Here is a 19,801-nt window from a genome sequence, read left to right as displayed (position 1 = left end):
ACCACTAAGGACCACTCCTGAGCGGTCTCCGCGGCCCCGCCCCTGCCCCCCTGCCCCCCCCAGCCCCTAGCAGCAGGGCGGGGCGCTGAGCTGCGCTGGGTTTGGGGTGGCTGTCGCGGTGCACCACACTGAGCCGCGTACGCTCTCGTCGTTTCCCGGCGCTTAAGCCCCGGGCTGCCGGCCGTTGACCAGCCTTTCCGCGCCCCCCAACTCTGAGACACCGCGGGAAGAGTTGTCTCTGGCTTTTATTAGACAAGGGGACAGGCGGGGGTTGCGCCGCGCTTTTTTCAGGCTCCCTCCATCCCATCCTGCCTACAAGTCTCCCGAGGTTTCCGGCTTTTCCTTCTCAAGATGCTTCTTCTGGGGACCCTGGTGGGAGAGGGACAGGAGGAGCGTTAGTCACAGGGGTCTAACCAGCCGCCTGGGTTACGCGGAGTCGGCCCTGTGCCCTCTCCCACTTGTTCCTCCCCTACTTCCTTTCTGGCAAGAATCAGTGCCCAGGACTGGACCCCTAAAAGCCCCCTCCTGTGGATGAGTGCAGGGACATGCGTGCCACCCCCATCTGCTCAGCTTCTCCGCTCTGGGGCAGGTAGGATGTGGTGTCAGAGCCCCAGAGAGCAAGGCTGGTGGGCTCACCATGAAGACCCTCTTCTCTTGGGCTGTCTGGAAACGGCCATGGCCAAACTTGGAGGTGGTGTCAATGAACTTGAGCTCGATGTTCTCCAGGGCCCTGCGGCTGTGGTGCACCAGGAGGGACTGTGGCCGGTGGGAGAGGGGAGCTGTCACCGTGGGAGGTCCCCACTCAGCCCCTCCCATTACCCCCAGTCAGGAAGGTCTTGCTCACCCAGATTCTGTTAGAACCTCTCCCTCTTTGCTTTCCCCATCCCCACCCCTCCTGAAGCAGGCTGGAGGACAGGGTAGGCCAGCCGCCCAACTCCCCCAAGGCCCATGGGGCTCCCACTCCCCAGCTCACCACCTGGCACTGACCTTCCTCAGCGTGATGACCCTCTTCTTGGTGCCCGCGATGCAACCTTTCAGCATGATGAAGTCATTGTTGACTTCCCCGTAGTGGGGGAAGCCACCCTGTGGGAAGGTGAGTCCAGGAAAGGGGCTGCTGGGTTAGGAGGCAGCTGGAGGCCCTAGGAGAATTCCCCTGGCCTAGGGTGACATTCTCAATCACTAATCAGGGCAGCATCTGAGCCACACCCTAAGTCCTTCCCGTGATTATCTTATTTAAAAATCTGCATTTTACAGAGGAGGAAACTGAGGCTCAGAGGGGTGAAGTCACTTGCTCCAGGCCCCGCAGCTGCTACCCACTGCAGCTGGAGTTTGAGCCCAGGCAGCCTGACTCCAAGGCCACAGTCAGAGCTGTTGCACTCCGCACCCTGTGACAGCAGCTGGAGGATGAGCTGTCTGCAGTGGTGGCTCTGAGGATGCAGAAACAGCAGGGGTTTGGTCCACCAGGTGGTCCACCCTGTAGCCTGAGCTCTTGGGAGAGGGCAGCACCCCACAGGCCTGCCCCACAGCCAAACTGGCGGCCCACCCTCACCAGTGGTGTGATGGATTTGTCGGTCACATCGTAGCTGGTGGATGCGTTGTTCTTAACCACCTTCCCGTCCTCCGTGTGCAGCCCCCGACCAATGCGGTAGATCTGCTAGGAGCACAGGGCACATTGGGGACAGCAGGTAGCCTCTGGGGCTGGCAAGATGCCCACACCCATCAGAATGTGGGCTTAGACCCAGGCGCTGGTGGGGGCATTTCAGAGCCTTAGGGGGCCAGGCAGCATCTGGGTCATGCACCCCACTCACTGGGGTGTGGTCACGGGCATCCCCCCTCAAACCAGGCCTGCGGACACACCTTCTTGTTGAGCTCTGTGCGGTGATGGTAGCCCTTCTGCCCAGCCCGGGCGATGGAGCAGCCCACGCGGGCAGGGTGCCAGGCACCAATGCAGGCCACCTTGCGCAGCCCCTTATGGGTCTTCCTCGGCAGCTTCTTGGTATGCCAGCGGCTCGTGACCCCTGCAGGTGGGAGGGGCAGGGTGGGTGGCTTAGAGGCCAGTTTGGCCCCCACCTCCTCCAGGCAGCCTTCCTGGAGCCGCCATCCCCACCCGGCCCTACCTTTGACGCCCCTGCCCTTGGTGACGGCAATGACATCAATGACCTCACTCTGGCTGAACACACTGTGCACTGGCACCTGCTTCTCCAGCCGGGCCTGGGCCCAGGCCACCTTCTCAGCCACCGTGCCGCCATTCAGCTGGATCTCCATGATATGGGCCTTCTTCTGCCGGAAGGGCAGCAACTTCATCTGTAAGACATGGCACGGCCAGTCGGTTCCCAGAAAGTCACACACACACCCATTTGCCGATACGACATGGCCAGCTGGTGATCCCTGGCAGACTTTCACGCATGCATTCATTCAACAGATGATCCCATGCTCTGGTGTGCCTATATGCCACGTTCTGTGCGAGGCACTGGGGATGCAGCATGGAATGAGGCAGACAGCGTCCTGGCCCCCATGGAGCCACCATCTAGTTGGGCGGCAGAAACCAAGTAAACTCTTGGATAGGCCTAAGTGTTATGATGAAATATTGAGGGTGGAGGGGACAGTTATTGCACATGACGGTGGTGAAGGAGGGCCTCTCTGAGGAGGTGACATCAATGGCAAGAAGGAACCACTAGGTGAAGATCTGAGAGCTTTTGGGGCAGAGGGAACCGCATATGCAAAGGCCTTGTGGCAGGGAAGATGGGGGGGCAGTGGTTGGTGGGACAGAAACGAGACCAGTGTGTCTGGACTGTGGTGAACAGGGAGGAGGGTTCAGGATGGTGATAGGTGAGCAGGGGCTTGGCCAGGCAGGTCTCATAGGGAGTAGCTTGGGCTTTATTCCAAGTGCAGGGTGTGACATGATCTGTTGCACATTTTTAAACATCTCTGGCTGCTGCTGTGTGAGGTGGAAGCAGGGACACGGTTAGGTCACAGCATAGGGCTCAACCTGTACTGATGGAGGACCTGTTGCATATAAGCCTCCTGGGGGGTGTGGTACAGCAGTGAGCAGGAAGCTGTGATCCCTGCCCCCATGGAGCTCAAGTCTATGGAGGGAGATGGATGTTAACCAATGACACACATAACCAGGAACTACAAGTGGGAGAGTAACTCAGGCAGGTGGGGAGGGTCATTGCTCCGGGCCTGGGAAGTCTTCCCTGAACGTTCCAGAAAAAGCCAGAGGGTATAGGTAACCTGTCAACCCACACGAAGCCAGACCCCACTCACGAATGTTGATTCACACCCACATGTGCCAGACCCCAAACAGAGGCTGCCGGACCCCCACACCCAACACTGGGCAGGTGATCCTGGACCTTTGGGGCATTTCAGGGCCTTGGTTGACTGCTGGGTGTGGCCAGTACCCCGTAGCCCTCAGAGTGCACTGATGCCCAACACCCCATCCCCGGGGCTGCAGGCGGCTGGCTGGTCAGCCGACACTTTGGGCCCATGCCCGAGGCTCACAGTATTTTTAGGCTGACATTTGCCAGGGCTCAGGGAAGCCAGGCTGAGGGAGGTTGGGCCCAGGTGGTGGACTGGCTGACCAGTGTGGACCAGGGGGTAAGGGCTGACCTGGGTGTGGACGATGACCCGGATGACCTTGCAGTACTTTTTCATGGCAGCAAAGTCCCTCTGCAGCTGCTTCTTGCCGTCGGCATCGCGCCACCTCTTGCAGGCCTTGGTGAAGGCTTTTTTCTTGCTCTTGTGCCTGAGCCGTGCACAGAGGGTGCTCAGCACAACCAGAATGGCAGCCTCTACTGCATCCTACCAAGCATGGGCTTAGATGTCCCCCTCCTCCCTCCTCCCCTTCCCAGGGGAGGCATTGCTGGGCCCCTGGGGTCCCTGGGCTGGTTCCGGGCGCCCTCCTTAAGCACAGACTGTCTTTCCCTCTCTAGGCCTCAGTTTCCTCCTCCGTAAAGTGGGTACCCTCCCTGCCTCCTGGGGCTGAGAGTGAGCAGATGTGCAGGAGCCCAGGGAAGGGGCGTGCCAGCCAGTCATGGCCACGTGCCCACTTTGCCATGGCCGCTGAACCCACTTCTAAAGCGAACAGTCAGGACTGGCCAGGCCCCACACCCCATCGTTCCTAACCCTTGCCAGGATGCTGGAAGGTGGACATCATTATCCCCATCCTACAGATGAAGAAACCGAGGTTCACAGAGGTCAGATGAGGGGCAAGTTGATCACAATTGCAGCAGCAAAAACAAGGCCAGCTGGCGTTCGCTGAGCTCTTTCCCTGTGCTGAGCACTTGACACACTCTGCTCAGCTCATCCTCAGGGCTGCCCCAAGATGCGGAGACCTCTCCTGTTCCCATTTGATGGTGTCTGTGGGGAGTGTGTGTGGGGGGGGTGAGGTGAGGTTCTAAAAGGTCAGTCAGCTTGCCTGTGGTCACACAACCTGCTCTGACACTGGGGCCCAAGGTCCTCGCCTCCCATGGAGGCTACACGTGCCTCTGCCTCCATATGGAAGGGGATGTCTGTGAGGTTCCTCAGGCAGGGGTGCCTTCCCTTTCTGGACTTAATGCCAGGGAAGATTTGAGGCCTAAGGATGCCCTTCTTTCTGATGAAAAGAGCTTGTCAGTTGGCTATTTCCCTTTTCACCCTGGCTACTAGGAAGCTTGAAACCAACTCTGACATTCCATCAAATCAGTTCTTAGTTCACCCTGAGGATGAGAATGTTTGCTTTCCTTTTTCCTCTAACTAATTTCCTCTCCAGCCCTCTAGTCCTTGTCTTTTATTGGAGGGAAGGCATCACACACTCACACGCATACACACACACACACACACACACTTTTCTGCCTTCCACACGCTGCTGACACTCCTCCTCCTGCCCAACCACCCAGCATCCCTCACCAGTCCTTGTAGAAGCGGCGGCGGCACTCATCGTTGAGATGTTCCGCAAAGATGGTCTTGAAGCTCCGCAGGCCTCGTGGGGTGGCCACGTAGCCCACCACGCCCACCACCACCACAGGCGGCGTCTCCACAATTGTCACCGCCTCCACCTCCTCCCGCTTGGAAATTTCTGAACGAAACCCAGAGACAGAGGCGTGGAGGGGGGCCTCCGAGTCCCATGGGGAGTTCCATGGAGAGGGGACAGGGGTGGAAGTGCCGACCACAGCCCCACCTGCCCGCGGGAGGACCCAGCACCAGAGCCCCAGGGCTGTTGCGGACAGAGGCCCCTGTGAGCAGGCCCCTGACCTCCAGCCCTGAGCCTCCCCACTCCCAGCCCTTCTCTCCCTGCTCTGCCCTGCGTGTGGAGCCACTGCTGGGCAAGACCCCACAGGTGTCCATAGTAGCTCTGACTCAGCTCAGGTAAGGCCTGACCTGCTCCTGCCTTGGTTTCCCCACCAGACCGCCCAGGAGAGCCACAGCCAGAGCAGCGTCCCCCAAAGGGTAGGGTTGGTCATCCTCTAGGGGAGTACAAATGGGCACTATGAATGTATATGGATGAGTTCTAGAACAAAACCTAAGACTTGTCCTAAACCCATGATTTTATAGATGTTATTAATGAGGCTGATCTGAAGTCAAAGAAGTATATGCTTAAAATATATATTAGGGGAATTCCCTGGCGGTCCAGAGGTTAGGACTTGGCACTTTCACTGCCGAGGGCCCGGGTTCGATCCCTGGCCAGGGAACTAAGATCCTGCAAGCCTCGTGGCACAGCCAAAAAATATATACTTTAGGAGAGATGGAGAACAGATGAGTGGTTGCCAGAAGGTTGGGGGGTGGCGGCTGTGGCTATAATAGGGCAACAGGACGGACTGTTGTGGGAATGGAACGTTCCAAGGTGGTGGGTACACGCATTTACACATGACAGAAACTGTCATTTACACGTGACAGAACCAGAGAACTAAATAAACACACATCTTATTCAGGAGAATCCAGCATAAGATGAGTAGGGTGTATCCATGTCATTATCCAGCTGTGACATATTACAATGGTTTTAAGAGATGTTTCCATTGGGGAAACTGGGTAAAGGGTGCGTGGAATCCCTCTGTATTATTTCTTATAACCACACTACGATGATCTCAAAACCGGAAGTGTGTAGGGGCACCTGCCCTTGAATCTTAGCTCTTACAAGTTTCATAACTGCTCTATTTCCTCATCTGTAAACTGGGGCAATGACAGATCGGTTCTTGAGGCACGGCCAGCAGTCAACGTTCTGACTGAGGTGCCCATGGGCGGGGCCTGGCCCCTTCTGGGGCTGTTTCCCCTCTGGAAGCCCAGTTGTGGCTCCTAGCCTCTGGAAGAACCTCCAGATCTTCTGGCGGTCGGGGGTGCTCGGCCCGCCCCCCAGGGGCCCCTAGAGGCCACTCACTGAGCCCTGGCCGGTGCACCTCCCGCAGAGTGTGTGTCATGCCAGCCTTGTAGCCCAGGAAGGCCGTGAGGTGCACGGGCCGGCTGGGGTCGTCCCGAGGCCACGTCTTCACCTTGCCCCGGTGCCGGCGGCTCCTCTTGTGTGGCAGGAAGCCCAGTTGTCCATGCCGAGGGGCAGAGAACTTCCGGTGGGACTGGGGACAGAAGGGAAGGGAGATCAGAGCTGGGGTCTCCCTGCTGCGTGCAGCTGGGCAGTCCCAGAGACCAGACCAGAAGTGAGCTAGAGACCCCAGGCTGAGACCTGGTGGCCCTCAGGGCCTGCATCTGTCCACAAGAAAGGAGGGATTTCTCCAAGGGCAGTGTCTTAGGGACAGAGCCAGCGGCAGCCCCCCTTACCCGTGGGCTTCCTGTCTCAGTGGCCTGGTCCTGCCTGTCTGGGCCCAGAAGAGGCAGATCCACACTGCAGCCAAGGCCACAGAGGCAGGGGGCCACTGCCATCTGTCCCTCTGTTTGCCTGTCCTAGGCCTGGAAGCCAGAGCTTGGGCCCCCTGCTGTCCCCTGTAATCACCTACTCTGTCACAGGCCCAAGGACCTTCTCTGCTGGGATAGATCCCAGAAGCCCACCTGCCCCTCGCCAGGAAGCTGGCGTGCTTCCCCCCAACCCCCCTCCCGCCAGCCCACTGACCATGGAGGCCTGTCCCTGCAGGTTAGGAAGGGAGGGGGCCACCTCACCAGGCGTCGGACGTCAAGTGGCAGGGCCAGGACGCACAGCAGCCAGATCCCAGATTTAGCCCCTGGCAGGGGAGCTCTGTCATCTCCTGTGGCGGATGTGGGCTCTGGTGTCAGAAGCGGGCCTGGCCCAGGACAGGGCGAAGGGGGGCAGCCTGGGCAGCCTGGGGGGGGTGCACCTGGAGCTAGGGCTGGCACTCGTTTCCTCAAATGTCCTGGGACTGGGTCACACACTTTGTTTTCTGCTTTGTGTGACCCTCCAAAACGGGAACAACTTGGCCTGGTAGGGGGTTTAGGAACTCGGGTTTGGGAGCTGCCCTTGGGCAGCTGCCATTAGGAGTGTCTGAGTCCAGTTTGCTGGCCTTGAAGCAGAGCAGATTCCTGTGCTATCCTGAGGCTGTGAACCTGAACTGGAAAAACGGTGGGAAGATGGGGAAGTTTGGCTGTGTGCCCAGAGGATCACTAGAGCTGTGATTCAATCAAGGTCCCTTGACTCTAGTAGCTGTGAGCCAAGAACACTTAGGATACTTTTTTTTTTTAATATTTATTTATTTGGTTGCACCAGGTCTTAGTTGCAGCAGGCGGGCTCCTTAGTTTCGGCATGCATGTGGGATCTAGTTCCCTGACCAGGTATTGAACCCAGGCCCCCTGCATTGGGAGCACAGAGTCTTAACCACTGCACCACCAGGGAAGTCCCTTAAGATAATTTTTATGAACTTAAATTTTTTTTTATACTTTTTAAAAATAAATTTATTTATTTATATTTTATTTTTGGCTGCGTTAGGTCTTCGTTGATGCCTGCAGGCTTCCTCTAGTTGTGGCCAGCAGGAGCTACTCTTTTTTTTTTTTAAATTTATTAATTTGTTTATTTTTGGCTGTGTTGGGTCTTCATTTCTGTGCGAGGGCTTTCTCTAGTTGTGGCGAGCAGGGGCCACTCTTCATCACGGTGCGCAGGCCTCTCACTATCGCGGCCTCTCTTGTTGTGGAGCACAAGCTCCAGACGCGCAGGCTCAGTAGTTGTGGCTCACGGGCCTAGTTGCTCCGCAGCATGTAGGATCTTCCCAGACCAGGGCTCAAACCTGTGTCCCCTGCATTGGCAGGCAGATTCTCAACCACTGTGCCACCAGGGAAGCCCAGGAGGTACTCTCAGTGTGCAGGCTTCTCATTACAGTAGCTTCTCTTGTTGCGGAGCACGGGCTCTAGGTGCACGGCCTTCAGTAGTTGTGGCTTGTGGGCTCTAGAGTGCAGGATCAGTAGTTGTGGCACACGGGCTTAGTTGCTCCACGGCATGTGGGATCTTCCCAGACCAGGGCTCAAACCCGTGTCCCCTGCATTGGCAGGCAGATTCTTAACCACTACGCCACAAGGGAAGTCCCTGAAATCTCTTATTTTTTAATTCAAAGATTTTATGGTTATAAAGTTCTGTAATTGTAGAATCAGAGTTTTACAGGCCTAAGATATCTCTGCAGGTCTGTGGATTTTGCATCCCTGGTTGCTAAAATTCTATGCTACTAAAATCTACAATTCTTTGTTTTTGTCGTTGTTTTTGAATGACAAAGCTACTTTTAATACTTTGGGCTGAGTCTGGCAGGAAAAAAATCACTGGGAAGGGGTAAACCCCTCAGCCCAGAAATGGCCCTGGGGGAGAGGGGCTCCCTGAAGGAAGGAAGCACAGGAGTGACATGTTGCAGACTCAGGGCCAAAGGGAACACCCTCGGTGCTGGGCCTGGGAGCACACAGTGGGGGCTCCAGCCACACAGGCCAAGGGCCAGAGGGTCGGACATGGAGCCACAAAGCTGCTTGGGTCCCTCCCTCTCATTTGCCTTTTTCTGCTTCTGCTGCGTGATCTCTGAGTCCGTCTGCTGCTGGGTGGCAGCAGAAAGCCATCATCTGGGTGCTTTCCCTTAACTGAGTACTACTCTGCTTTCTCATATTCCTCTGGTGGGCGAGCTCGTGCTGGTTACTGCGGGTCATGCGATGACTCCGGCCCACCTCCATTGGGTCCCCTCGTTCAGCCCGACATTGCAGGCCAATGTTATGATTAGTTGAGTGTGACAGTTTCTAAGAGTTCATGATTTGAAGATTTAAGGTTACTATGATTCTGGATTCTGTGCGTCCATAGAGTTAATGACTGACCCCAGCCTCTGGGCAGGAAGTGACCAGCACCCATCCTCCCTGGTGCTAGCCAGAGGGTGTGCCAGGTATGGAGATCACAGAGGGTGGCCAGTAGGGCCCTGGTCAGTGGAGCTGCCTCAAGGGCACAACAGTGCTCAGGGCCAGGATGGAACCCTCAGAACCAAAACAGAGTGCCCTGTGCCCAGGGTAGGAGCCACTTCTCCCTAGTCGTGGGGTGGGGAGGGGTGAGGGTGGAGAGGGGAAACCCTACCTCCTGTGCTGTCCCAGGCAGCCCCCTCTCCAAGCTCAGTGGCATCAGCCAGTCCATGAGGGGCCCTGGCAGACACAATGGAGCTCAGAGAGGGATGTAGGGAATGGACAATCCAAGAAGGCTTCCTGGAAGGGTACAGCTTTTGGCAGTTTGTGTTATCTGTTGACTTTGTTATTTGCTCTACCGGCCTGAGTTCTCCAGAAGAGCCCAGCTGTGTTCATCATTCTGCTCCCTGCTGCACTTGGCACGTGCCTACACGCCCTCTGAACTGAATGGTTTCCTTACTCCTGTGTCTGTCTCCCCTTAGAATGTAAATAGGGATCTGTTTCCTTCACCGCTGATACCAGCGCCCAGCACACAGTAGGCGCTCGTCGCGAGTGCAATGGCGCGGCGGTCCCATGCGAGGGCGCTCGCACTGCGAAGCATCTCCCGAGGCCACACTTGGGCAGGCGGGGTGAACTACAAGTCCCATGGTGCCTCGCGGGCGCCGTCGTTGTCCTGCGCAGGCGCGGCCGCTCTCCAGTTGTCCTCTGTGCGGGCTAACTAGGCCGCGGGACCGAGGCGGAGGCCGCGGGAGCGCGTCCGAGAGTCGAGCCCGCCGCGCGTCGCTGCCATGCCGGACAGCTGGGACAACAACGTGTACCCCGAGCCCCCGCGCCGCACGCCGGCGCCCTCGCCGCAGACCACTCTGACCAACCCTATCACCTATTTTACGAAGGCTTTCGACCTCCTCGTGGATCGGCCAGTGACCCTCGCGAGAGGTACGAGCCCCAGCCGGGCCTTGCGCCCCGGGGCCCCCCACCGCTCCCGGGCCCCCCGCACCCGTCACTCAGCCTGGATCCCCACTGCACCCCAGGCCTCACCTCTTGGGACGACCCCGCCACACACACACCAAGAGCCCTCACTGCTGTATGGCCCCTGCCGCCGTCCACGGACCCCTGGTCTCCGGCCTCGCTCAAATGTTAGGGGCTGTTTGCTGATCGAAGTCATCTGCGTCCTGAGGCTTGTTAGATCCCACTCTCCCTAAACGCTTTGCATCCTGCGTTTTGCACAGAAGGCGGTCACAGAGGGCTGTTGAGGTACAGGGGTTCTCCCAACCCTTTGCATGCCTGCAAAATGGCCCGGGTGGTCATTGATGGCCGAGGCCCCTTCCACCTACGTGTGCTGTAACTTGCCCTCCGTGTGTGCCCACGCTTGAGAGCTGCCCAAATTCCGCCATCTCTGGTCCAAACTAGGTGAACGTTTTAAACCATCGTTGCCCAGTTTGTGGTTCAGCCATCTTGGTGGTGCAGCAGGCAGAGCATAATGCCCTTAGTCACTAGTGCCAGGCGATTCATCAATCGCCTAATTAATCAATCCATTCATTCAACAACAGAACGTTTGGGGTGCATAGTATGCTCTGGTGGCTCTTTGTGGGGGGAGGAACCACCCTCACCCCACCCCACCCCGCCCAAGGTCTGGAAAAAACAAGTAGTGGATCTGCTCCCTCTTTTGTATAGCAGTTTTTTAGAAAGTGTTTTATACGTTTGGATGGATGAGATCTCACTAGGTCCAACTTGTTCATTTACGCATGGGGAAGTTGAGGCCAGAAGGTCAGCAGTAGCAGAACTGGGACTGGAATCCCTGCTGGTGGCTCCCTGTTGGGGCCTGTTTGCCTCCACAGTGGAATCCCCGTGCTCTGGGGGAGCTGGGCCGGCAGGAGGGACTGTAGCAGGGTGTGGGCTTGCAGAGAACAGGCTCTGAATCCTGCCATCTCTCAGAGCCTGGGTCTCCTCTCTGTAAATGAAAAGGACCTGCCCCGCATAGGGTAATCGTGGGGACAAAGTGAGTTAATGTATTATGCAACACAGGGTGGTTCCTGGCTTACAAGAAACTCTCCATAAACCGTAGACATTGCCATTTGTAGCCCAGTCCTTTCCAGGACTGTGTGCCAGCCCACACCTCTTCTTTGGGAGTCCAGTTGCCAGTCTTTGTAAAAGCTGGGAACATTTGGGAAACCTGCCTCTTCCACGGCTTATGAGAAATACAAAGCTAAGAGCCCTTTCAAACTGTGGCTTCTCCAAACCAATAAGGCCTTTGGACCTGGGGTTTTCTCTTTGCAGAGTTTATAGAGCGGCAGCATGCCAAGAACAGGTATTACTACTACCACCGTGAGTTCCGCCGCGTGCCGGACATCACTGAGTGCGAGGAAAAGGACATATTGTGCATGTTTGAAGCAGAAATGCAATGGAGAAGAGACTAGTAAGTCCTCCCCCTTGGGCTTCTGCTCTTAGTCAGTGAATACTACTGAGAGCCCTGTGCAATGAGCATATTCCCTCCGGATGCCATGAGATGGTGGCCAACCCAGATCTAGGGGTGGAGGGGCCAGAGCACAGGGCTCCCAGGCCCTGCCTTCATTTTACTTTCCCTGAGTACAGGGAATCCTTATAGACCTTAAGACCAGCGGTCCCCAACCTTTTTGGCACCAGGGACCAGTTTCATGGAAGAGTTTTTCCACGGGGTGGCGGTGGGGGGACGGTTCAGGCAGTAATGCGAGCCATGGGGAGTGGCAGATGAAGCTTCGGTAGCGGTCCACGGCCCTGGGGGTTGGGGACCCCTGTTGTTCATCACCTTTCTCATTTTCCTTTCAGCAAAGTTGATCAGGAAATCGTCAACATTATCCAGGAAAGGCTAAAGGCCTGTCAGCAGAGGGAAGGTGAGAGCTACAGGCAGAACTGTACCAAGGAGCTGGAGCAGTTCACCCAGGTGGCCAAGGCCTACCAGGACCGCTGTGAGTCAGCTCCACCCCAGCCTGCCCCCAGCTACTCCTGCTTCTGCCACCCCACTTCCCAGTCCTCCTTCCAGTCTCTACAGAGCTGGGTACTAGACGTTTTGCTAATTAGCCCAATCTCTGGTGGTTGTAAAAGAAAACCACCTCACCTCATCCCTTATCTGCTCAATAACTTGTCTTAGCTGCCCAAGCCCTCCCTGCATGGAGAAAAGACCACAAATTCCCATCATGGCCTATGACTCCCCTCCCCATCTCTTTCCCAGATCATGACCTGGGGGCCCATTATTCTGCCAGGAAGTGCCTGGCAAAACAGAAGCAGAGGATGCTGGCAGAGAGAAAAGCCACCAAAGAGACTGCTGCTGCCTGAGGCAGCTCGAGCCACCTCATGTGTCTGTCGCTGTTGCTAAAATAAAGAGTAATGGAATCCCTGTGGTGTCATCTTTAGCTCCCAACCTTGACACATTGATAAACCTTATTCAGATTTCTCATCTTATTGGCCCCATTTCCCTTCCAAATTCAGCCACCACTAAACTTGAAAATAGGGAGTTCCCTGATGGTCCAGTGGTTAGGAACTCTGCACTTTCACTGCTGGGGGCTCAGGTTCAACCCCTGGTCGGGAAACTAAGATCCCACAAGCTTCATGGTACGGCCCCCCCCCCCAAAAAAAAACAAGAGACAACTATAAACTAGCTTCATTCACTTTATTTTTCTTATAGAAAACTATGTGGTGGCTACAGCTGGAGCCTGGGTCCTCTGCACAGAAACTCTGGTGTGGGTCTTTACAAGATGGTCAGTGAATTCCTAGAAAAACAAAAGAGGCTTTAGTTGTAACCAAACAGACTGCTACCCTTTGCTTTGCCCGGCCTATGCCTAACAGGGTGGCGGGGCAGGAAGTACCTGATACGGAGACTTGGTGAACACCGTCTCTTTCCAGAGATCAGGAGTGAGATAACTGTAGGTCTTGGAAATGGCATCAAAAGTGGCCTTGGCTGAAAAAGGGAAAATAGCAGAGGATTAGTGAACTGACCTGAGATGAACCCCCAGTTACAGCAAGAAGCTGTCGCACTCCTAGGAACAGAGAGGCCACTGTGGGCCAATCTGTCGTGCATTAGGAGAGCCTTCCTCTCTCTCTCAAAATACACCAACCACACAAAGAATGTGACTGAGCAGAGCTGAGAGAAGCCAGAGTCTACATGTGGGCCACCTACCGAAGTTGCCCAGCGTGGCAGTGCAGCCCCTGGCAGAGGTGTAGCAGTCGTCAATTCCAGCCATCATCAGTAGCTTCTTGGGCACAGGGGCTGAGACGATGCCAGTGCCCCTGGGGGCAGGGATGAGGCGCACCAGCACAGAGCCACAGCGGCCAGTCACCTGGGAAGGAGTAGAGTCAGGAGATGGGCTGGAGAGTCTGCACCACTGCAGGCCCTGCCACGCACCACCATCCAGCCTACCTTGCAAGGGACGGTATGGGGCTTGCCAATCTTGTTCCCCCAGTAGCCTCGTCGCACGGGGACGATGGAGAGCTTGGCCAGAATGATGGCCCCACGGATGGCAGTGGCTACCTCCTTAGAGCACTTCACGCCCAAACCAACATGTCCGTTGTAATCCCCGATGGCGACAAACGCCTGCAAAGAGACTGACGTGGCTGGTGGTCCACTGCCCTTCATAACGTCAGTAGCCACCCACCGCACAGGGTCTGTTGTGCCCCTCAAGGAAAGACTGGCCACCAGGAGACCTATCTGAGATCCTGAGGAGATCCTTTCTCTCTCTCCCCATTACGAAAGTCACACGCATGAACACAAGTGCAACCATGCAGAGCTGAGAGAGTCTCACAAAAGCCTTTGATAGAAACAGCCTAGGAAAATAAGATTGCTGGGGTACCTTGAACCTGGTCCGCTGGCCAGCACGGGTCTGCTTTTGCACAGGCATGATCTTCAAAACCTCGTCCTTGAGAGATGCCCCCAAGAAAAAGTCAATGATCTCAGATTCCTACAAGAAAAAAATTTGTGACAAAACTTTAATAAAACCAAAGGTGGAGCCTAGGACCCCTCAATGTCCAACCAGTGACAAAGCTCCCTCGACCCCAGCCAGGCCAAGGCCCCACCCAAGAAAAAGAGAACCTATGTTTACCTTGATAGGCAAAGAAAAGAGATAGATCTCCTCCAAGGACTTGATCTTCATGTCCTTAACCAAGCGGCCCAGCTTGGTGACGGGGAGCCACTGAAAGAAGAAAAGGCGCAGCAGGTGCCCAGGACCGCCTTCCCGGTGCCGTCCAAGTGCCCGCCTCACGCGCATAGCGCAGACCTACCTCCTTGTCCTCGGCCTTGCCTCCGCGAGCTCCGCGGCCTCGGCCCCGGCCCCGACCGCGACCCCGGCCCCGGCCCCGGACGCCGCTGCCGAAGCCTCCGCGGAAGCCACCACGGCTTCCCATGCCAGGGCCCCCGGGGCCTCCGGGGCCTCCGGGGCCTCCCGCAGCACCGGCGTCATCCGCCATTTGCTAAAAAGAGTAACAAGAACCAGCCGGTCAGTGAGGCCCTGGCATCTACGGACACCTCGGACGCCCAGGCCGGGCTTCAGCCCCACAGCGTGGGCGCACCAGCCCGGACCCCGCCCGATGGCGGCGGATTCCCACCGCCCAGGCCCACCGGCCGCAGCTACTAACGTGAATACTCACGTGTTTTTACGGAAAAAAAGAAGGAAGCTTCCCCCAAGGGAGTCTTTATATAGCGCCAAGCGCCGCGAGATCTCGGCTGCCCCACCCCAATCGCTCTTGCGCCAAGGGCCTATAAAACGGCCTGTGATTGGCTCCGAGGGGCCCCGCCCCCGCCGAGCTCGGCGAGTGCCTGCGTGTCCGCGGCCCCGGAATCTGCGCGACTGGGACGCTGCTATAAGGGACAGCTCGGCCTCTACCTCGTCTTCTCCGGCTGCAGGTAGGTCTGTTCATTAAGTACTTCTGCCTGGCACTTTGCGGCGCTGTGGGGTGGTTGGGAGATCGGCGTTGGCTGAAAATCACCCGCGGCTTTGGCCGTGGCCGCAGGTGAGACTCGGCGCCCAGAGCCACCGGGGGCCTCAGCTCACCGCCCGCTCTTCCGTGTGGGGAGGTGAAACCCAGGCCCCGACACGCGCCGCCGCTCCGGGCCCGGTTGCGGCTGCTCTCATGTTCCGGACTCTGGTACCTGATCCCTGATCTCGTCTTCTACCCTTAGGATGCCTGGATGCTCAGAGCCTGAGGCCGACGCCGCCGTGACCGGGGGGGGAAGGGGAGGCTCTGCTTTCGTTTTTCAATAAAGCTGTTGATCTGATTCATCCGTGTGTGGGTGTTCTTGAACCCCCGACTACCATCCTGGAAAACGCATCTGCTGACGTGGGAACCGAGGTGTGCTGTGGAGGGAGACCTTTGTGGGACACCTTCCTGGCCAGCTCAACTCTGCTTTGGATGCCACGCAGGGGTAGAACCCGGTCTTGAAGGTTGGCAAGTGATTTCTAAGATCCCACCCTCTAAAAGCGGCAGAGCCAGGTTTGAAACCCTATTATTTCTACCCATACCCCGTATCTTCTACATCAGCCTGTAAAGTACCTTGAGCTTGAGGTGAGTCAGGCTGGATCAGCAAAACACTAACAAGGGTGGAAGTGTAAGACTTGCAGCTCAGAGGCTTGCAGTGGCTCCCTATTGCTCTCAGGAAAGGGTTAGGGTCTTTAGGATTTGATGAGCTCAACACTCAGTGGTATTGAAACTGCAGTTCTCTGTTCTGTGCCTCACACATGGAAATTGGTTTCCCCACACCTTTCCTCATAGGCCTACCCAGGTGGTCAGCCTACCTGCTCTGGGAGGCTCTCCCACATGCTAGGCTCCTGCTGCAGTACCACGGAAATCTGGTCCTCACTCCTGGTTTGTACCCTGGAGCTAGCTCCATAGGTCTCTGATCCTAAGAGACCTGATGATGAGTCAATGTCTAAAGCCCCCTGAACTCTTGGGGATCTGGCCACCTGGGCAGCCTATTTGAGGAAGGAGAGGGGAACAGTCCCTGCGCTCCTGCTGGAGCCTCAGCTTTGAGGAAATAGCCCCTGGAAGCTTGGTTCCAGCCTTAGTGCTATTTGAAGATGGCTGTCAGCCACCCCCAAGGCAGAGGCAAGGCAGGGGCTCCAGAGACCTATCCCGGCTCTGGGGTGCCCTGTGACTTTTGAGAGGGGAGCAAGAGCCGGGTGGTGCCCTGGGCCAGGGCTGTGATTGGCCTGAGCTGGACAATGCCACTGTGATGTCGGCCTGCTCCTGCTATGAAATGGAGGCTCCTGAGCCCCAGCGGTCAGTGGAGCTGCCATCCAGAGATCATGGTGAGCATTTAGACCTGTCCAGAGCTGGACCCCATTCCTCACTAAGATGATGTGCACAGTGGGGTACAAGCTCCCAAATAGGACACGGAAACCTTTCAGAGGGCTCTGGCCAAGTCTTTTTTTTAAAAAAGTAGTATTTATTTATTTGGTTGCACTGGGTCTTAGTTGCAGCTCACGGGCTTCTTAGTTGAGGCTTGAGAACTCTTAGTTGCAGTATGCATGTGAGATCTAGTTCCCTGACCAGGGATCGAACCCGGGCCCCCCACATTGGGAGCACAGATTCTTATTCACTGCGCCATCAGGGAAGTCCCTCTGGGCAGGTGTTAACTCCAGGCCAAGGCCAGCTTCTACAGCTGGAGGTTGGTAGTCATGGGGGGTCTTGACCCTCCCCACTGTCGCCTCATAGTGGGTGCTAACCCAGCCCTCCACTTGGGGCTCTCATGTGGCCCACCTCCCACCCAAAGCTTCCTGGGGTCCTTCTCTGGGCATGTGGAGTGGGGAGCCAGATCCTGGTCCCAGCCAGGCCCTAATGCTGTCCTGGCCTTTGCAGAGTGGCGGGTATGATCTCAACCTCTTCACCAGCCCTCCCGACTGCAACTTCCTGTGCTCTGTCTGCCATGGAGTTCTCAAGAGGCCGATGAGGTTGCCATGCAGCCACATCTTCTGCAAGAGGTGCATCCTCCCGTGGCTAGCCAGGTGCTACTGGGCACCCAAAAGGCTGGGAGGGCAGGGGTGGGGCTGGGAGCCATTCCTGGGGCCCAGAACAGAGAGGAAGGTCAGCCAAGCACTGGGTCATGACGGCCATAAAGTTCAGCTGCCAAATCTCCTGGGACACTAATTTATGTGAGTCTGGTCACCCTGTGGTATCTGCAACCCTTAGCCCCAGCCTCAGAGCTGAGAGCTCCCTATAATGCCCTCTTATGTCTCTTCCAGCTAAAGAGAAGGAGGGACCACCAGGGGAGGCATGTTGCTGCCACTTGCTCTCCTCCCACTCCCAATAATCACCCCCACTCATGTCTCCTAGGCAGAAGACCTGTCCATGCTGCAGGAAAGAGGTGAAACAGAAAAAGATGGTCCATGTGAATAAACTCCGGAAGCTCATTGGCCGCCTGGAAGTCAAGGTAGCTCAAAACACCCACTCCCACCACCCTACCCTCCTCACCCCTGTAGGGGTGGGGAGCAGAGCCAGGAGAGAGGTTGAAAAGAATCCCATCCTCAGAACTGAGGGTTTCTACACCAACAGACTGCCCTCCTTGAGGTCATCAGACTTGGCTGAATTTGAGTCACTTCTCTACCACTTACTTGCTGTGTGACTTTGGGCATGTTACCTAACCTTTCTGAGCCCCAGGAGCCCCAGCTGTAAAATGGGGATTATAGAGAATGGAGTGTCTGTTGTGCTGCCCATTACTCTCCAGCCCCATAGTTTTATAGATGCGGAAATTTAGATTTTTTTTTAAAAAACCTGACTGGGCAGTTCCCTCATGGTCTAGTGGTTAGGATTCAGTGCTTTCACTGCCATGGCTCAGGTTCAATCCCTGGTCAGGGAACTAAGATCCCACAAGCCACACAGTGGAACCAAAAAAAAAAAAAAAAAAACCTGGCATACAAACAATCCACCCGACCAACCCAACCATGTAACTCCCTGTTCTCTAAACCTCAGGTCCTGTCCCCCTCCTCTCAGAGATTTAGATTTTTCCCACCTCCAAGCATTTGCTCCACTGTTTCCCTCTCTCCACCAAGCCAGTGGTACATAAGAGCTTGGGAGGCTCCCAGTTCAGTGGTTCCTGCTCAGTGGAATGCCATGGATGGGGGATTCTATGGGGGGCAGCCGGCTCATGGCTGGCAGTGCCTCACCTGGTTTGGCTCACACGATGCTCTCCTCCACCCCCAGTGCAAGAACGCCGAAGCTGGCTGCCTGGTGACGTGCCCCCTGGCCCATCGGAAGGGGCACCAGGACTCATGCCCTTTCGAGCTGATGGCCTGTCCCAATGAGGGGTGCACGTCGCGGGTGCCTCGTGGGAACCTGGCTGAGCACCGGCAGAATTGCCAGCATGGTGCCCATCAGCGCTGCCCCCTGGGCTGCGGGGCCACCCTGGGCCCGGCCGAACGCGCAAGCCACAACTGCTACCGTGAGCTGCGCAAGGCCTGGTGCCAGCGCCAGGAGCGCAGCCGGACCCTGGTGCTGTGCCTGCTACGGCGCATGCGCAAGGTGTACCGGTCTGCCAACCACATCCGCCGGCAGCTGGCCCAGCTCGGAGAGTTACTGGAGGAAGATGACGCCCTGCTCTTGGGCGCCCCGCAAGAGGAGGCTGAGGCCCCCCCCAGAAGGCAGCATTGGGGCTGAGATGTGGGGGGCCCAGGGCCAAGCTACCTTGTAAATAGGAGAGTAAATAAACGCAGAGCCCCGGCCTGGCCGCCTCACCACCGCTGTGCTTGCTGGCCTCACGCCTTCCCCTCCAGGCATTACTCACCTCATCTGAAAGGGACATCTTGGCCTGTTTACCTGAACCTTTCCAAGGTCTTTCCCACTAGTTCTTCACACTGGCTCACCGGCTTCTGTGGTGTCTCCCAAGTGCCTAGAACACTGCTTTGCACGTGGAATGTGCTCAATCAATATTTGAACGACTCTGAAATCACCCGACTTATTTACCTGCGTTATTTCTCATACTATACCGGAAGCCCTAAGGCAGCGCCCGGTTCACAGGCTGTATCTGCTAACTCACCACACCTGACCACTCTTGCCCCAAATCCCAGAATGCCAAGGGGGCAGGAGTCTTGGGATTACTTTAGTAAACATTTCCTACGAATACCTTTTTTGCTTTTTTTTTAATACATTTATTTATAAATAAAGATGCGCACGGCCTTTTGCTGCGGCGAGCCGGGTCTACTCTTCTTGCGGTAAGTGGGCGCCTCATTGCAGTGGCTTCTCTTGTTGGAGAGCACGGGCTCTAGACGCACGGGCTCTAGACGCACAGGTTTCCGTAGTTGTGGCTTGCGGGCTCTAGAGCGCAGGCTCAGTAGTTGAGGCGCAGGGGTTTAACTTTAGTTGGTCTGCAGCATGTGGGATCTTCCTGGACCCTGGTTCGAACTCATATCCCCTGCAGTAGTAGGCGGATTCTTAACCACTAAGCCACCAGGTACGTTCCCGAATACCTTTTTAAATGTCCAGTAAGGGCTTCCCTGGTGGCGCAGTGGTTGAGAGTCCGCCTGCCGATGCAGGGGACACGGTTCGTGTC

The 19,801-nt window shown here is 56.4% G+C and overlaps 4 protein-coding genes and 3 non-coding genes across 10 annotated transcripts; 3 read left to right on the top strand and 4 right to left on the bottom strand.

Annotated features, from left to right (window-relative positions):
- Positions 1-300: 300 nt before the first annotated feature.
- Positions 301-7,174, bottom strand: RPL3L (ribosomal protein L3 like). Its single transcript, XM_030848617.2, has 10 exons — positions 7,084-7,174; positions 6,353-6,545; positions 4,888-5,056; positions 3,610-3,745; positions 2,118-2,304; positions 1,858-2,018; positions 1,550-1,651; positions 988-1,083; positions 637-756; positions 301-369 (listed from the first exon to the last, which is right to left on the bottom strand). Exons 2-10 carry the CDS (start codon positions 6,390-6,392, stop codon positions 313-315), a joined length of 1,068 nt encoding a protein of 355 aa, XP_030704477.1. The 5' UTR covers positions 6,393-6,545; positions 7,084-7,174; the 3' UTR covers positions 301-312.
- A 2,811-nt stretch (positions 7,175-9,985) lies between these two features.
- Positions 9,986-12,662, top strand: NDUFB10 (NADH:ubiquinone oxidoreductase subunit B10). The gene is made up of 4 exons (XM_030848616.2): positions 9,986-10,227; positions 11,569-11,707; positions 12,097-12,236; positions 12,500-12,662. The coding sequence occupies exons 1-4, from the start codon at positions 10,080-10,082 to the stop codon at positions 12,601-12,603; spliced, it is 531 nt and encodes a 176-aa protein (XP_030704476.1). The 5' UTR covers positions 9,986-10,079; the 3' UTR covers positions 12,604-12,662.
- Positions 12,663-12,920: 258 nt separating this feature from the next.
- On the bottom strand, positions 12,921-14,926 carry RPS2 (ribosomal protein S2). 2 transcript variants are annotated; one of them, XM_030848609.3, is made up of 8 exons: positions 14,908-14,926; positions 14,542-14,730; positions 14,364-14,453; positions 14,115-14,222; positions 13,685-13,858; positions 13,445-13,604; positions 13,134-13,225; positions 12,921-13,037 (listed from the first exon to the last, which is right to left on the bottom strand). In XM_030848609.3, the coding sequence occupies exons 2-8, from the start codon at positions 14,725-14,727 to the stop codon at positions 12,957-12,959; spliced, it is 891 nt and encodes a 296-aa protein (XP_030704469.1). In that variant the 5' UTR covers positions 14,728-14,730; positions 14,908-14,926; the 3' UTR covers positions 12,921-12,956. The 2 variants fall into 2 exon arrangements, with proteins under 2 accessions (XP_030704469.1, XP_069899811.1); XM_070043710.1 differs by having other exon boundaries at positions 14,896-14,908.
- RNF151 (ring finger protein 151) lies at positions 12,959-19,479 on the top strand. Of its 3 annotated transcripts, none has more exons than XM_060285421.2 (5): positions 12,959-15,163; positions 15,440-15,701; positions 17,116-17,237; positions 17,590-17,686; positions 18,457-19,479. In XM_060285421.2, the coding sequence occupies exons 3-5, from the start codon at positions 17,203-17,205 to the stop codon at positions 18,907-18,909; spliced, it is 585 nt and encodes a 194-aa protein (XP_060141404.1). In that variant the 5' UTR covers positions 12,959-15,163; positions 15,440-15,701; positions 17,116-17,202; the 3' UTR covers positions 18,910-19,479. The 3 variants fall into 3 exon arrangements, with proteins under 3 accessions (XP_060141404.1, XP_030704471.1, XP_030704473.1); XM_030848611.3 differs by having other exon boundaries at positions 15,440-15,750; positions 17,116-17,261; positions 18,457-19,476; XM_030848613.3 differs by having other exon boundaries at positions 17,116-17,261; positions 18,457-19,475.
- Positions 13,292-13,418, bottom strand: LOC115848180 (small nucleolar RNA SNORA64/SNORA10 family). Its single transcript, XR_004037603.1, has one exon. It is a non-coding gene; the product is annotated as a small nucleolar RNA SNORA64/SNORA10 family (small nucleolar RNA).
- LOC115848179 (small nucleolar RNA SNORA64/SNORA10 family) lies at positions 13,928-14,061 on the bottom strand. The gene has a single exon (XR_004037602.1). It is a non-coding gene; the product is annotated as a small nucleolar RNA SNORA64/SNORA10 family (small nucleolar RNA).
- LOC115848182 (small nucleolar RNA ACA64) lies at positions 15,231-15,357 on the top strand. Its single transcript, XR_004037605.1, has one exon. It is a non-coding gene; the product is annotated as a small nucleolar RNA ACA64 (small nucleolar RNA).
- Positions 19,480-19,801: the final 322 nt, after the last annotated feature.

This window comes from Globicephala melas, chromosome 15 (genome assembly GCF_963455315.2).
Source record: "Globicephala melas chromosome 15, mGloMel1.2, whole genome shotgun sequence".
NCBI lineage: Eukaryota > Metazoa > Chordata > Mammalia > Artiodactyla > Delphinidae > Globicephala > Globicephala melas.
Note: the sequence above shows the minus strand (reverse complement) of the source record. Positions and strands in the feature narration are given on the sequence as shown.

Excerpts from the sequence above, each read along its gene's own strand:
- RPL3L (XM_030848617.2), bottom strand. The coding sequence starts at position 6,392 with ATGACACACACTCTGCGGGAGGTGCACCGGCCAGGGCTCA. Across the intron at positions 1,084-1,549 it reads ACAAATCCATCACACCACTG|GGTGGCTTCCCCCACTACGG; the intron begins GTGAGGGTGGGC and ends ACCTTCCCACAG. Across the intron at positions 757-987 it reads GGGTCATCACGCTGAGGAAG|TCCCTCCTGGTGCACCACAG; the intron begins GTCAGTGCCAGG and ends CACCGGCCACAG.
- NDUFB10 (XM_030848616.2), top strand. The coding sequence starts at position 10,080 with ATGCCGGACAGCTGGGACAACAACGTGTACCCCGAGCCCCCGCGCCGC. Across the intron at positions 11,708-12,096 it reads ATGCAATGGAGAAGAGACTA|CAAAGTTGATCAGGAAATCG; the intron begins GTAAGTCCTCCC and ends TTTTCCTTTCAG. Across the intron at positions 12,237-12,499 it reads CAAGGCCTACCAGGACCGCT|ATCATGACCTGGGGGCCCAT; the intron begins GTGAGTCAGCTC and ends TCTCTTTCCCAG.
- RPS2 (XM_030848609.3), bottom strand. The coding sequence starts at position 14,727 with ATGGCGGATGACGCCGGTGCTGCGGGAGGCCCCGGAGGCCCCGGAGGC. Across the intron at positions 14,223-14,363 it reads TCTTTTCTTTGCCTATCAAG|GAATCTGAGATCATTGACTT; the intron begins GTAAACATAGGT and ends TTTTTCTTGTAG. Across the intron at positions 13,226-13,444 it reads TGCCACGCTGGGCAACTTCG|CCAAGGCCACTTTTGATGCC; the intron begins GTAGGTGGCCCA and ends TCCCTTTTTCAG.
- RNF151 (XM_030848611.3), top strand. The coding sequence starts at position 17,203 with ATGAGGTTGCCATGCAGCCACATCTTCTGCAAGAGGTGCATCCTCCCG. Across the intron at positions 17,262-17,589 it reads ATCCTCCCGTGGCTAGCCAG|GCAGAAGACCTGTCCATGCT; the intron begins GTGCTACTGGGC and ends CATGTCTCCTAG. Across the intron at positions 17,687-18,456 it reads TTGGCCGCCTGGAAGTCAAG|TGCAAGAACGCCGAAGCTGG; the intron begins GTAGCTCAAAAC and ends CTCCACCCCCAG.